The following is a 14,884-nucleotide window of genomic DNA, read 5'->3' as shown; positions in this document are numbered from 1 at the left end:
CAGATTGAAAAATTCCTAGAAAATATTTCTACAGCGCGGTTTACCAAGTATTGGTTTTCGGCCTTACAACATTCCTTGCTCGAAGGCATAAGAGCATATATAGAAAGTGAATTTCTGGAAAACTATATTTAAGTATCTCACGATGACATCTGTCGTGTCATAAAGTTGGTTTTCTTCATAAGAAATATAAAATATACTTCGACAAGAAAAAAACGATTTCTTTATTACCTAAACAATTATTTACACTAACATACGTTTTGACAACCAGAAATTAGAAACCTAAAAATTAGAAACATGCCGAACTTTTGGAATAATACAAGTTTATAGATTAATTATACTGTCTAAAACGGCTTAATTAGTTATAACAATACAGTTATAATGATTAGATTAATTAGATTGATTAGATTTTAACACATGTAAATTAATGACAAAAACTAGTTTCACTAATATCATAGCTTAATCGTGTGACGCAATAGATTACTGATCTAATTTATGTTCACCGAGATTACATTGCGTCAGTCTAGCGAATTATGAAATTACATGGCGATTCATAATCGTTTCTACACATATACTATCGCTCAAAAGTATTTGTTCATTCTGAAATTTGTATATATTTCTTTTATGCCTAATTCCGTTCAAACTCTTCTATATTCTTTATAATATACATGTATGTATAATGTAATATTTTTAGTTATCAAGATTATTAAGTTCAATAAAAGATTAGGATAAAGATTGAAATTCATACTTTTTCAAAATTCTCATTATTTACTTAAAAAAATTATGCGAACAAGTATTTTTGAGTAGTGATGTAGCGACTGTGCAAATCGATCGATCACATGCAACAACCGCATGCAATTTTAGTTTATCCAACTACAATTAATTTATACTATCGTGTTACTTTAACACCACGACAAACACGACGTATATGAATAATTTGAAACACAATTGCATTACGGATTGAATCGCGGATGAGTGAGTTCGTTTACAATACGACGATTCGTTTACAATAGTTGGCAATAATGATAATAATTTTGTTACAGCGCGCCCGTGCCGGAATGCAAACCCGAAAACAGATCTTTGGCCCGAGGTCCCGGAGGACGGCCGGCTCCGCTCTTGAGATCGAGAACTCTACCAGCTATCGTCGTACCTGGCCTCAATATACTCCAAGCTCAAATCGATGCTCGTTACAACGGTGACTATTTTGAGCTAAAACCATTTTGTCCTCTTCCGCGAATGCCTTACAAGTATTTTCGTACAAGTATTGTCATTGTTGTCTAGATACATCTGTTACAATAATGTCTCTCTTCTAACCCTCTTGCAACGACCGTCGCTGCTGCTTGCAGTCTCTCCTTTCGCGTTTCGAGTACGCAGTAATCTTAAAACGCTCCTTTCATCCTCTCTTCGCTGGCAATCCGCTTTTGATGCGCGTGAATACGATATTGCTCCTTTCCGTTGTTTTATATTGCATTGTTCTTTATATTTCTCTTCGCGACAGAGATGCAACGGTAAATTAATGTTACAAAAAACCGTAGTGATAAATCAATTGACAACCATGTTATCATGTCCGTATGAGTAATAATTTAGTCCTCTGCACGTCGTTAATGCATTATCTATCACTGTGTAAGCATTATTTTTCCAAGTCATAACTAAATTTCTCGATATTTACTAGTATTTAGTCGTAAATTTGAAAAATTGCTGAATAGTAGGATTGTTACGTTTTTCGACTCGCTAAGAATACGCGCTAAAGTAGCTCCTCTCATATTTAATCATGGTCATCTTTCGCTCGCATTCAGCGGTAACAACGGGGATATCGGTCGTTCCACCTTCCACGGACAATACGACCTGCGCAAAGCGCGGAAGCACGGCTTCCCATTGTACCAAGCTTCTTACGCCAAGAATATCCTTTACGGACGACACGATAGGTAAGGTACTAAGAATTTATGGGATAAATCGTAGAATGGACTCTCGAGTTTATATTGGAGTTTCAGCGCCAGTCGCGTTTACGCTTCAAAAACTTATGTTCTTGACTACGCTACTCTCAGCAGCCTTATGTCTTTTTTAAGCGCGCGCTCTCTCTCTTTCTCTCTCTCTCTCTCTCTCTCTTATTCTTCCCGTTATGCATGCGAATCTAAGTAGACTTCTAATAGAAGATTGCCAGTTTTTCTATTGAGACTTTCATTTTATTCAAGCAGATACAATGTACATTAATATTTTCATCGTGTAATTTTTAATGTACATAATGTACAGTCTTTAAGCATGTTAACGACAGAGTTGTTATTATTACATGTCACTAAAAACTCAATGAAGGTTTGGTGAATTTTTTATATAGGTACAAAACAGGTAAACGCTTTGAAACGACACAATCACATTTTTGCGTTTCATTCTTTTCAACACACAATGTTTATACATATATAAAATTTAATGAAAAAACAACACGCTTTGTTTACGTTTTAACAAAAAAATTATATACCTGTTGTTGTATCAACAAAATTATTGGCTATTGTTCAAAATGTATATCACATTTTATGATTTTCCTTTTTTTTTTTAAGTACAATTCTAAAATTGTCCGATGCCGAAAAAACTTGATCGAACTGTAAAAGCACTTTGATAAATGACATCACAAGGCTCGTCCGTTTCGTAGACGCGAATAGCCATGAGGGTGCCGAGGGAGTTGCCGAATGGATTTTACGCCGGCATTGACTCCCGGGTAGCCGAGGCTCGTTGATTGCGCGTCCTGTGCGCAATTCTTCATGTAGGATTTCCTCTGTGACAGAGCGCCGCGTCTCCGACTCTGGTCCAGCGAGCAGGGAATACTCCAAGGAACATTCAGCGAGAAGCGGCAGATTGAGTACCAGTAGCATTGGCGGCTCGCAGCCTCTCAACAGGCTCGCGAGGCTTTTGAACCAGCGGCCGAGCTTCACGCCAAGCGATGAAATTCCGCGACGACTCTCCTGGGAGAGGTATGTCAACGAACCGTCCGTGTGTTGCGCACCTCGAGGTGCCGCGTGTCCATCGTGTGAAAATCAAATCGTCTCTCTCACAATCAGATATGACCACCAACGGTACTAGATTTGAGCTGACCCGACCTGATTTTACCGCAAGAGAAAAACGATTGAAAGATCTAAGTAGAATGGATGTTAAAATTTTTAATTTCAACGAAACAAGAGAAGCCATCTTTCAAAAATCATAAGAAACTTCGATCAAAGATATTCTGTATGTAATGTACGAATGAAGCAAGATTGGCTCCACTCGGCGAACCAGATACAAAGAGATATCAGTTAAAATCAATAGAATACGAAATTAGATGGGGAACCAATAGACAAACGTTCCGCTCGGCGGAACTGCTTAATAATCGCACTCAGCATTTGCTTTGCAAAGTGTTCTCGCCAAACCAGAATTAAATTTTGTATCGGTCCATGAAATGCTAAAGAATTATTCCACGATTCTTTACTGAAGAGTTCGTTATTGAAAAATGAAATATGCTCCATTTTTTTCAAACTGTTACTTTAGAATTCACGAAATATGCCACGTAACTGACTTTTTAGTGATCTTCCCGACTATGTTCACTTTATCACACTATCTACTATATCTGCCTGGAGAGTTTTTATTCGCGATATGATCGAACATTTATTTCGCTCCACTGTAGAAATACCATATTAGATTGTTGAGAAACACGTTGGTAAGTAATGATGTGCATAAATCGCTCGGGCTTAGTCAATTCTTTCAGAAATGACTGGAAATAAGTCAACTAAATGATAAATGATTTTATAAAAGAGAAGTAGTATTAGAACAGACACCATTTCTTATAAAAAGAAGAATACTGAAAATATGAGATCTGTTCAGATAGCCATAATTATAGCCATGTAAGCGTTCTATAAAATATTATGATTGTTCTCTTTGACAAAATAGGGCACGAGCATCAAGTTTCTCATTGAAATCGATGACCAATGAACATAGAACGGTTTCCTAGTTAGTGATACTATTGTGAGTATGCTTTTATTGATCGTGTCGATGAATAGCGCTTTGATAGATTTCCTGCGTGGTATCTCGCTGTATCGGTTGTAACATAAAGTGGAAAGCAATTTTCCTGAATACATTTCTATTTCAAAAACATAAATTTCATTTTCTGACAAAAATGTTTTAGAAGTATTCTTCTCAAAATACTTAACTTCAATCAAAGGCACTTAGACTTGATATTATTATTGTTATTATTATTATTATTATGCATAAGTGTGCAGCTTGGATTATAAAAAATATCTTCCCAATTGAAATACAAATATCACGAAATTGCTACAAAGAATGGTATTTCAACTGCGACAGAAGAAAATCAAAGCCAAGTACGCGGGCTTATCACGATGAAAATAATTATAGACTTCGTTCAATTATATTAGTTTCAATATTACAAAAGAAATATTTTATCGTGGAGTGAAACACGTTTATTAGCCCAGGGCACCTCTTTGTCGTTTCTTATCTCAGTATCTTATCACTTGTCGTTAATGCCACTTACGTAACTTCGATCTCCTTAATTTAAGCGTAAATCGAATATTTTATCTCCATTGTAAAAGTGATTCTATTCTCTTAAGAACGATTGATTCGTATCATTGACTTTTTTTGTAAGTTAATGGAAGTTTTTTGCCCTTTATTAGATCTTTGCTTTAATGATAAACATTATTTAGAAACTCTGTACTTTTGCTGTTTTTAATTGAATTTTTTGTAGATTTAATTTTCGAACAGCAAGTATCAAATTAAAATTTTGATACGCATATTTCTTTTTTATACTCGCTCTTCTATTGTACTTTCATTTCATTGCATTTAAAAATATTTCCTTTTAGAGAATAATGTTAGTATTGTAAATAAAGGGAATGCGCAAATGAATAAAGTAATTTTGAACAATACGTACATAAAACATTCGAAATACCATGTGTGAATGTTAAAAATATAAAATTAAATTGTTATGTGTTTCATATCATATTATAAAGTTTAGTTTTTGATTAAACTAATTTTTTTACATAGTAACGTGAACAGTTGCATTGTAATCGAGACTAAATGATTTGGTTTTCAATAGAAAGATACAACAGTGTTGAGCGTAGGTGTAAACGCACCTAGTATATCCTACTTTGAGTCATCTGGTGTCTTCATTATACTATAAATGCGTATGTGCACCCTCGGTGATATTAAATTACCGTCACCTCGGCGGCGGTAGGTCGACGGGGAAACGCTCGAAACGGGGAAAAGCACCCTGTGTCGCATGCATCAGCAGTTCGTGCAAACCGCGCCCATGAAAATGCATCGATCGCTTGATTTACGATCCTCGTCACATCAACGCGTCATTCGCACGAACGAAATTCCCCTCCTTCGCTGTTATCGAGGAGGGCTCGGAGCATGGAGTTCGCTTTTTCATCACAAATTATGAATTTTTTTTACGTAAAACACGATTAATTAAATATACGCCCAAAATTGTCAGCAAATGGAAAATGTGAAATGAAAAAAAATTTCTATATCTGTTTATTAAAGAAAGATATGGGACATACAAATATTGTGAAAGATTTAATTAAATAATATGCATATGTACATACACACACACACACACACACACACACACACACACACACACACACACACTACTCGTATTAATCAGATAATATCAATTAACAGGCGAGACTATAGTACGAGTTCCTGTCTACCAAGAAGCAGTTCAATCGACAGCGTAGCGGAATGGGGATTGACAGGAATAGGGACTGCCGGAAACAACGGCGTAAGCGCCGGCAGCAGTTACGGCCTATTTGTCGAGCACCAACCACCGAGAAGAAGTCCAAGCCCGCTGTTGGGAGCGAGAAACGATAGACTGAGCATAGTTTCACCCAACATCGGCAGAAGGGTGAAAGGACACAGGGCGGTTGTAGGTAAGCTATTACATTATCGAGAGAAATGCACCGATAAACATTTTAGATAAAGCTCGTTCGCCAAGAGAAAAATCGGCGATAGGTTTTTTATTTGGAATGGGCGTTCTTTTTCCTCTCATCTTAAATTGTAAACGAGGTTTCTAATTGAAACTATTTCAACGAACGTTAGCGGAAAGGTTAATTAATTAATTGGACAGCAGTATCTAATCAAAGGAGAAGTGCTGGCGTAATTTTATGTAAATTATTAACCGGGACGTGGTGCTAGATTTTATGTCAGGAACTGCAATGTCTGCAAAATTAGTACGACAGCTCGCTCAGGCACGTAATATACAGAACGTTCGATATATTCACTTCTCACGGTGTATTTAGGTATACCAGTTAGCAGGAGCTATTGGAAGATTCTTGTTCATTTGAAGAAACCAGTAATAAATTTATTTGCGAACAACGAATAAAATTCAAAAGACATTAATCGTTTTACCGTACCTTTATAAACGTCTTAGAGATGCGAAATCTTACACGCCGAGAGAAGAATTTGTAATTAAAATGTAGATAAAATAATTTTTCTCTTTGCACGTTAATTAATAAAGAATCTTAGTTTTGCATTATCAAAGAAATGAGTTTTCCACATCGTCTTGCACAAAATATGCATCAGCAGATTTAAATGATTGATTAATCTATCCGTATATGGAGTTTACAACTTCCGCGGTTAATCGAGTTCAAGCGAATCGTCATCGCCTGTAATTTAATATATGGCTAAACTTGCAGCTTCTCAATGATCGTCCGTAATAACGTAACGGCGAAAGTTGTAAATTTCAATTACCCACCGGCTGATTGCAGTTTCATATGCATCAATCAACACGCACTTATTACAGCAAATATTATTTATATTCATTTTCTACAAAACGCTATCATATTTGTTGAGAAACATGCACGTGCGTATAAATGATTTAAAATTAAATTCTATAAAGTACGAGCGGTTACAAAGAGACGTAATATGGACAACTTTACGACATATCGTCAAATGGACAAAGAATATTTTATGAGATTATAGGATCATTTTTTTAATACTTGTCTATAAAAACTAGGCAATATAAATAAAATACAGGTACACCAAATGTGGAAAGAAAACTTGACCCATAACGATTTTCACTCGTAAATTTGTAAAGTAAAGAAAGATTTTGATTTATTTCTGCGTTTTTGTCAATACTATATAATTCATAATAGATAAATCCAATATTTAATTATGAAAATATTTTGTTTCTTTTATATTAATTTTATTCTTTACAAAAATTCTTTTTGAGGATTAAAAGTTTCAAGAAAATATTTTTTTAGTTTTTAAATGAAATAAAACTTTTCAATACATATCGTAGTCCATATTAGATATTACATAAGCATTATATATCTACTTTGAAAAAAGGCTATTATTGATTTTGTCATCGCTTTTCCACGATGTTAATTGGTTATTGGTTTGCCAAATTCGTGCTTTATGACTTGTTTCATTCTGCTGCTATCAAATTTGACAGTTCGTGTGATAGATTGTAAAATTTAAAAAAGTTAAGAAAGATTAAAATTACAGGGCTTATGTTAAATTTTGTTATATTTAATGATCTTCAAGCTATATTTAAAAAAATGCTATTGTACTTTGAAGTAAACAAAGCTTCCACGCCTGTTAATATTTTTTTAACATTTACTTCAAGATTCACATTTGTATATTTTGGCATAAATCGCAGTTGTCGAAGGAATTATTCATTTTGCTTTTCCAAACAACGGCTTCCAACCAACCACCACTAGCAGAGACAATTATTAACCAACCGCTACTAACCAGCAAACAACGACCTCCACACAAAGTTTGGTCACAATTAATAAAATGTTCATTATACTAGGTATTTATTATTATTACAAATTATTCATGTTCGCCAGAATACTTTGAATTAAACAGAGCGTTTCCGAGCTTCGATTGTTAAAGAATAATTTTTCTTCTAACGTCATTGGTTTTAGGGAATTTTCTTGCGTTTTGCCTTGTTAATGATAAAATATTAAGTCAATAATCCGATCTATCAAAATGTTGTCATCGCTTTTCCACAACGCTGATTGATTCTCTGTTGCGTTAACTTTGTGAGAAGTTGTTATCGTAAAAGTTAGCATATAATAATTTATATAGATGATTATCTATACTATTATCATTGCAATTCAAAAAGTAAAGAACAAAATATTAGCACGCGCGGACCGTAATAACTTAAAATTAAAATTACGTCAACGTAATTAAAAAAATTTAACCTATAAAATAAAGTAATCGTAGTCATAAGATATTTTTTTTTATGGTGGCGCTAAATATTGAATTTTTCTCCTTTTTCAAGGAATAATACTTTGGTTTAACAAGACAAGTTTGCCTGTAACCATCATTTATGATAAAAGTGTTTCTCGACAACGTTCCGCTTAGGGGATAAGCCCATGATAGAAAGTTTCGTGTCGCCGGGGACCGCTGTGGCTTAAAGTTAAATTGCAAGAACGACATTGTTATCGAGATTCATACGACTAGTATCTTTTACGTTTACCACATTCATAATTATCTCGACGAATTGGAGATATTGCTATTTTGAAGCTATATATGTATATATATATATATATATGGAGATTATGTTGTGTTAGAACTTTCAACTTTGAAAGGAAATTTGTTATAAAGACTAAGGTCAATAAGATTTTCTTTATCAAATATTGAAGTTATTATATCAAAGGAAGATTGTAAATTAAATCTTCAAGGATTATAATCAATCTATTAAACATTAGATCCGCTATTGGGTTCGTATTTGCAAAAAACTTAACAAATTAAAAAAAAAGTTTTAATTTTTACATTCATCATATTAAATTCACTATTTTTAATATTTGCTGCTTTCCATTTACATCAAAACTCAGGTAATTCTCACTTGTGATATCATAACTCAGTTAAATGCACGTTCCTTTTGCATTCTCACAAGTAAGATTCAACTGAGTTTCTTTCCTACAATCTGAGCAATTTCAAGACCGTGTGCTTTACTGATTGTGAGTCTCGCATATTCACTTTAGAAGTGAAATTATATATTGAGATAATTTTGTCATTAAAATAAGCGTGATCATGTTTCTTTAAAATTTTAAATCACGGAGTAATGACGTCACTATCTAAGTATAAAATACTCACATTACCGAATGACAGCCTCACTTTCAGATAAATAGAAAGCAGCAATTATACATTATCTTGTGATAATTTAACGGCCTTGATATCCTTGTATTTGAATATTTAATTAAAAAATACATATTGTTTATAATTTTTGTTCATAATTTAATAGTTAAATCATACGTTTCCATAACGTAACAAATATCTAATCATGAAATTCTCTTTTATATTAATTTCATTTTTAAAAATAAATTATTTTTTAGAACTAAAAATTTTAAGAATACTTTTTCCAGTTTTGAATAAAATAAAATTTTTCAATATTGTATATGCCATTGATACAACGTGATAAGATTAAAGTGGTATATCCACATGTTATACAGTTTTAATTTCAATTTTTTTCCAAATTTAGAAAGAATGTTTTCAAACCCGGAATTGTATCTAATATCAATTTCTCTTAATAAATTATTAAAAATAAATTTTTTGAAAAACATTTTTTTTTTAATTTTATATTTGAACAACTGTTATTTGAACGATTCCGTTCAAATTTCATTCGCAATAATATTATGAAATGTTTATGGATAATACATGAAATTGCATATGATAAATTGTTCTGGATGTCGAGATGTGTTTATTGTAACTTGAATCAATTATAATGATACTTGTCAAAGAATATGACAATATCTGGATTAACTTGCATTTAAAATTATATACGTTATATAATTTCTTATATTGTAATCCATTTTAAATTTCACACACACACACACACACACACAGTATTAGAAATTTATAATTCTATTTATAATTTTATATGCTATTCTTTTATTGCAAATTATTGTAATATATAACAATCTGCATTGCACAGTTACGTAATGAAAACTTTTTGTGCTCTTGGCCAGTAAATCTAGCTAAAATATTTCAGAAAGAAATTATAACTTTCCAAGTTTTTCTTGTTTATAATAATCTCTTATTATACTATCCCTTGAAACATAATGAGAATAAAAGCAAAAATGAATGTTCACCTATTTCATTGAGAAGTTTCAAAATATAAATCAAAATATATACTATCTTGAAAGCTTTCATAGTAAACTTTACAAAACAAAAAAAAAATATAGTTAAAAACGTTAAAATTTAGAGCAATATTATAATTTAAATTGCGTAGTCGTAGCTGTAGTGGGAACGCTAGTCTGAAATAATCGGCAAAATAATGGGTTTAATAATTTTCCACACGAACGGTGCTTCATCCGGTAAAAGTGACACAGCCTGCAGAATGGTGGACCCTATTACAGCCTTGCGCACGGTAGTGCTCGGTTGCGCCTGAAAGTATTGAAACCGGAAACCATGCACACCTGAGGCGAGACGCACGATGTACCTGCCCAGACAGGTCACTTCTCAACCAATCGTCTCCCGCGCTTTGTTTACGTCCTCCTGTCCTCCTGACGAAGGAAGGAAAGCGTTCGCCATCGCGAGTCGCATGTCTGAGCGATCTGTACAATCCATGGCGATCGCTTCTGCGCACTCGGAACTCCTGCTAAGAAAGATTCGCGATGGTGAACAAAGGAGGCCAGTTGTCACGCGTGTTGATAGGTCTCACGCGTGTTCCATGCGCGATCGCGTTCCGGTTCCCCTAAATTGTGACTGAAAGTCAGCCGGCGGCGGCGGCCGCTCTGGATTCGGCCATTTTCTTCAACGATCATCCCTTCCCTTTCATCCGTCTCATAGTTTTCTAATTTATTAGATAATTATTCATCATTGCACGCAGAGAAAGGAACGGAGGAAATATCCTTTAACGACAACCGACGATAAGTGAAATCGTTCCCAGAAGACAGGTGCTTGATCAAATGAAGTGAGTGATGCGATTAACGAGAAAGCAATTTTGTTAAAGCTCGAAAGATTATCGGTGAGAACACGTGAGAAACGTAACAACTAATAACATTTTCCACAATAAAGGAAGACGTACAAAATTTAAGGAGTGCTGTGACATTTGTGACAAATCTCGAAGATCTCTGACCTTGCTCCGAGAGGCGAATCGAACGAGTTTGACGCCCACGAACGTTCCAACCGCGATATCATGGAGTTCTCAATCGGCCGACCGTGGGCGACATGACGGGTTTCGAGAATCATCGGGTTCCTCGTGAAACTCGTTCCACGACGGAACCACGCTGTCGCCCGATAAAGATGCACGAGCAGGCAGAAGGACCGTTTTGAGGGACCCGCGCGGAGAGAGGCAGAGGACCTCACGGCCCGCATCAACGAATGCATTGGGAATCGTCGCGCGGTATAAACCGGTTTCTGCATTCGGTGCAACGACGACGTGCAACGGCGCCGCCGCCGGTAAGTTTTAACGAGAAGACCGAGATGACGACGAATGCTCCGCCGTCGCGCCGCGCCGGTCTCGATCCAATTACTTACTCGGTGAATTGCAAACAGTAGTTTTACGAGGGGAACAACGATCGAATTACACTCCGAAGCCGCGTCACAGATCGGGGGCTCTGAGGCGACCACTTCGAAGATCTTTTTGTTAAACTGATGATTCATGCGACTGGCACAACTAATATTTCCTAAGGAAGTCTTTATTACACATATTTTAACCACGTAATACGATTCGACCATTTAAAAAAAAAGAATCACGTCAGAGATTTATTATTGTGCCGCTTTTTCACGATTGATTAATTTTGTCGCTTTGCTAACTTCGTAAGAATAACTTATTAATTTTTTTATTAGAGATCTAATGGCGCGTGTGTAAAACATATTTCGTAATATTTCTCAGTATAAATAAAAATCGTCTTTAACGCGTAATTTACACTAAGGATTTGATGACGGAAGATTCAGATGTCTCGTTTCTCCATTATTTATTTAAATCACTATCGAATAATATCGAAAGAGATGAATGGCAGATCCGATAGATCATAACTTCTAATCGATTACGCAAGATACATCGGCTGTCTCTAGAGACGATTTGCTTTCACTTTCGTGGAGAGGGTCCGCGTTCTCCCGTAAACGTTATACTTGAACTCCAACTTAAGATAAATGTTGGCGATTTGGCCCATCGTTTGCGCCTGAACGCAATGTCGCGAAAGAATTTAAATGGATTCTGTATAACAATCCCGAAGTAAACTAAAGAAAGTGATTGAATACAACATATTGGTACGCGTGAACGAATTAAGCGCAGATATCGTTTGCCTATAAATTGCAAAAGTAGATATAGATTAGCTTATACGAATCTTTTGAAATCTTTTGAAATCCGATTTCTTAAATTATCTCTTATCTCAGGACCAACTAATTTGTCATTGTTTGATTTATTCATTCTATATCTGAATTTTTAATAATTTATGTGAAATGAAGTATTTAATTATATTACTGTACGATTTGTGACATTTTCTCGGCGTGTTTGAAAATTAAAAAATGAATTAAATTAATTAATACAGAATTATTTATTTTTAATAATACGTTGAACTAACGTATTATTTATAATGTAATAAACAGTAATTCCGATGTAGCAATGATGCATGACCGATTTAATTAACAATGAGAAATATCTTTTAATTAAATTTAATTAAATCAGAGTAATGTTATGTATTTGTATTATCAATTATTACTAAAAATTAATTTTAAAGCTAGCATTAAATATTATAATCATGATAGTATTCAACCAATCTTATGGCATTAATTTTTAATAAAATTAAACTCTTTCTAAGAGCAAAAAAAGAGAGGAGGGAAAAACGTCCCGTCGACATCTCTTGATAAAAACAGCAATTACCGTCAAGTTATGAGACTTAATATTATGCATCGATTGCACAAACTACATCCATAAGATCGAATTATGTAAATACATTGAACACGATCATCGAAGAATCATGATCGGAAGTGACAGGCGGAAATGAGATTCTCCTAGATTTTCCTTGAAATTAGTTTCTTCACCTGATCTAAATTAAATTATACAACCTAAAATTATACCGTGAAGCATATGCCACAATTGCAATTTTTATAATTACATTTTCTTCCCGTATTTTTAAGTCTTTAATTAAAGTCTTTCTCAATAATGTCCATCTGAAAAGTGACTTAGAGACATTCGTGTGAAAATTGTATTTTTCAATTATTTTTCTTACCACGAAACTTTACGTCGTGACACTTTTCAAATTTCATGGTTATAAATGGACCCTTTCTCGCTACTTTTTACTTATCTATCTTTCCTTTTTCCATAAATTTACGCCGCGTAGCCCTATTTTAAGTTAGACGGGTTAGATTATTCAGAATCCGAGAATGATCTGTATGCATGGCGGGCTTTCTTTATTCCGCACTGTCAGCAATGCGAGACAAAGAAGTATAACAAAAAGGGCAAAGAACTAACAATCTTTCTTTCCAACCCGTGCCAACGTCGTGGTATTTTTATAGTTCTTGCCATTAACTAGATTTCCGAAATAAAAGTCTTATTTCTATACTAGGCTCCTTAGAGCAGTTTTTGATTCACTCGAGAGATCGTGATCTAAGCGAGATCTTACGAAGAAACGGATTTAGGATGCTCAGAAATCACAGAGGTCCCCGATTGTTCCGCCCGTCGTGATTGTCCTACTTCCGCTCTTTTCAAATTTTGCATCGAGTTACGAGCACTCGGAAAGTTTCCGTTACGAGTTCGTTCGATGTTCACCCTTCTGCTCGTCGTACAGTGTGAGAAAAACACTCCGGAAAAGGGCGGCACCTGCAATGCGAGCAGCCATGCAACGGGTGTCCTGATAATTTCGCGTATCTTCGAACAAGAGTGATAGATGGTCATTATAATTCGCTTTTGATTGATGTTGAAAAAAGAAATTTCGAAATAATAGATTTAATTATATTTTATAATCATTTTCTAATAGAAAATTAATATCGCAATACAATTTCAATGAAATCGTGCCGGAAAGAGAGAGAGAGAGAGATTTGATGAGTAGAAACATGTTAAAATCAAACATCAAAAATTATATCAAAGTTGGTATTAAATATTTACCTTTTTTACTTTGCTTCAAATGTCGAGTAATCATTTCTACCATAAATTGTTTTTAAACTCTTACACAGAAAGTTATTTGAAATCACAAGGTAACGTTTATTTAATTTCTTTTATTTTCACTACATTTATTGCAATTTAAAATTGAAAGCATCTTTTTCCGAAAGAATATCAAAAGAAAGCATAGTTTTATAAACGTATATTTCTTTCGTAAGAATATTTCAAATGAACAACTGTTAGAAAATGATCGTATGTTACATAAGTTTTAAAATGTAAATGTTTTAAATGCGATATTCTATCTGCGCAGGCAAAAACCTGCTAGGCTCGTAATACGCTCCTGAGTCTAACGAAATTCGAACTCACCTGCCCCGCGGTGTCATGCTCGGATGCTTAACAACACACACCACATCTGTTACGAACCTTCCTTTCAGTTCGTGTCCTTCCTCTATGTCGTGAGGACCTTTTACGTGAGAAGCAGCGTATTTTTGCAAGAAACGCGTCCTAACGTAATCGTTTCAAAAATTCTACGCACAAGTTATAAAAATCTTCACATAATTTGTAATTGAAAACAAGACATTTAATTTAATTTGGATTTTTATGAAAAAAAAAAAGAGAAATCGTACAGAGCCGCAATGTGACGTTAATTTGAGTTTGACGTGGAAAGTATCATCTCGCGTGGATTAGTCGACATCGATAAATTTTCCTTTGACGAACTTGCTGATGGAAAAGCTCTACCTCATTTTTGTGGCTTTCCATGACGCTTTGCAGTGTCCCCGGCGCAACGTGAAATTGCATCGCTGTACTGCAAATCGATAACGAAATTACATTCCGCTTCGTTAAAGGCGAAGTTAC

General features: G+C 34.6%; 1 protein-coding gene and 1 long non-coding RNA gene across 6 annotated transcripts in view; one reads left to right on the top strand and one right to left on the bottom strand.

Moving 5' to 3' along the window:
* LOC105836336 overlaps positions 1–14,884 on the bottom strand; it is an 89,552-nt gene that overhangs the window by 27,397 nt on the left and 47,271 nt on the right. The window lies entirely within an intron of this gene.
* Positions 1–14,884, top strand: part of LOC105836334 — a 71,328-nt gene that overhangs the window by 31,662 nt on the left and 24,782 nt on the right. For 3 of the 4 annotated variants that reach the window (XM_036291797.1, XM_036291798.1, XM_012680293.3), the window contains 4 exons: positions 1,041–1,192; positions 1,794–1,922; positions 2,774–2,960; positions 5,656–5,903. In XM_036291797.1, the coding sequence (XP_036147690.1) occupies positions 1,041–1,192; positions 1,794–1,922; positions 2,774–2,960; positions 5,656–5,903 (716 nt within the window). The remainder of the gene's footprint in view (positions 1–1,040; positions 1,193–1,793; positions 1,923–2,773; positions 2,961–5,655; positions 5,904–14,884) is intronic. The other variant, XM_036291799.1, reaches the window with a different exon arrangement.

This window comes from Monomorium pharaonis, chromosome 9, assembly GCF_013373865.1.
Source record: "Monomorium pharaonis isolate MP-MQ-018 chromosome 9, ASM1337386v2, whole genome shotgun sequence".
In the NCBI taxonomy this organism is placed as follows: domain Eukaryota; kingdom Metazoa; phylum Arthropoda; class Insecta; order Hymenoptera; family Formicidae; genus Monomorium; species Monomorium pharaonis.
Note: the sequence above shows the minus strand (reverse complement) of the source record. Positions and strands in the feature narration are given on the sequence as shown.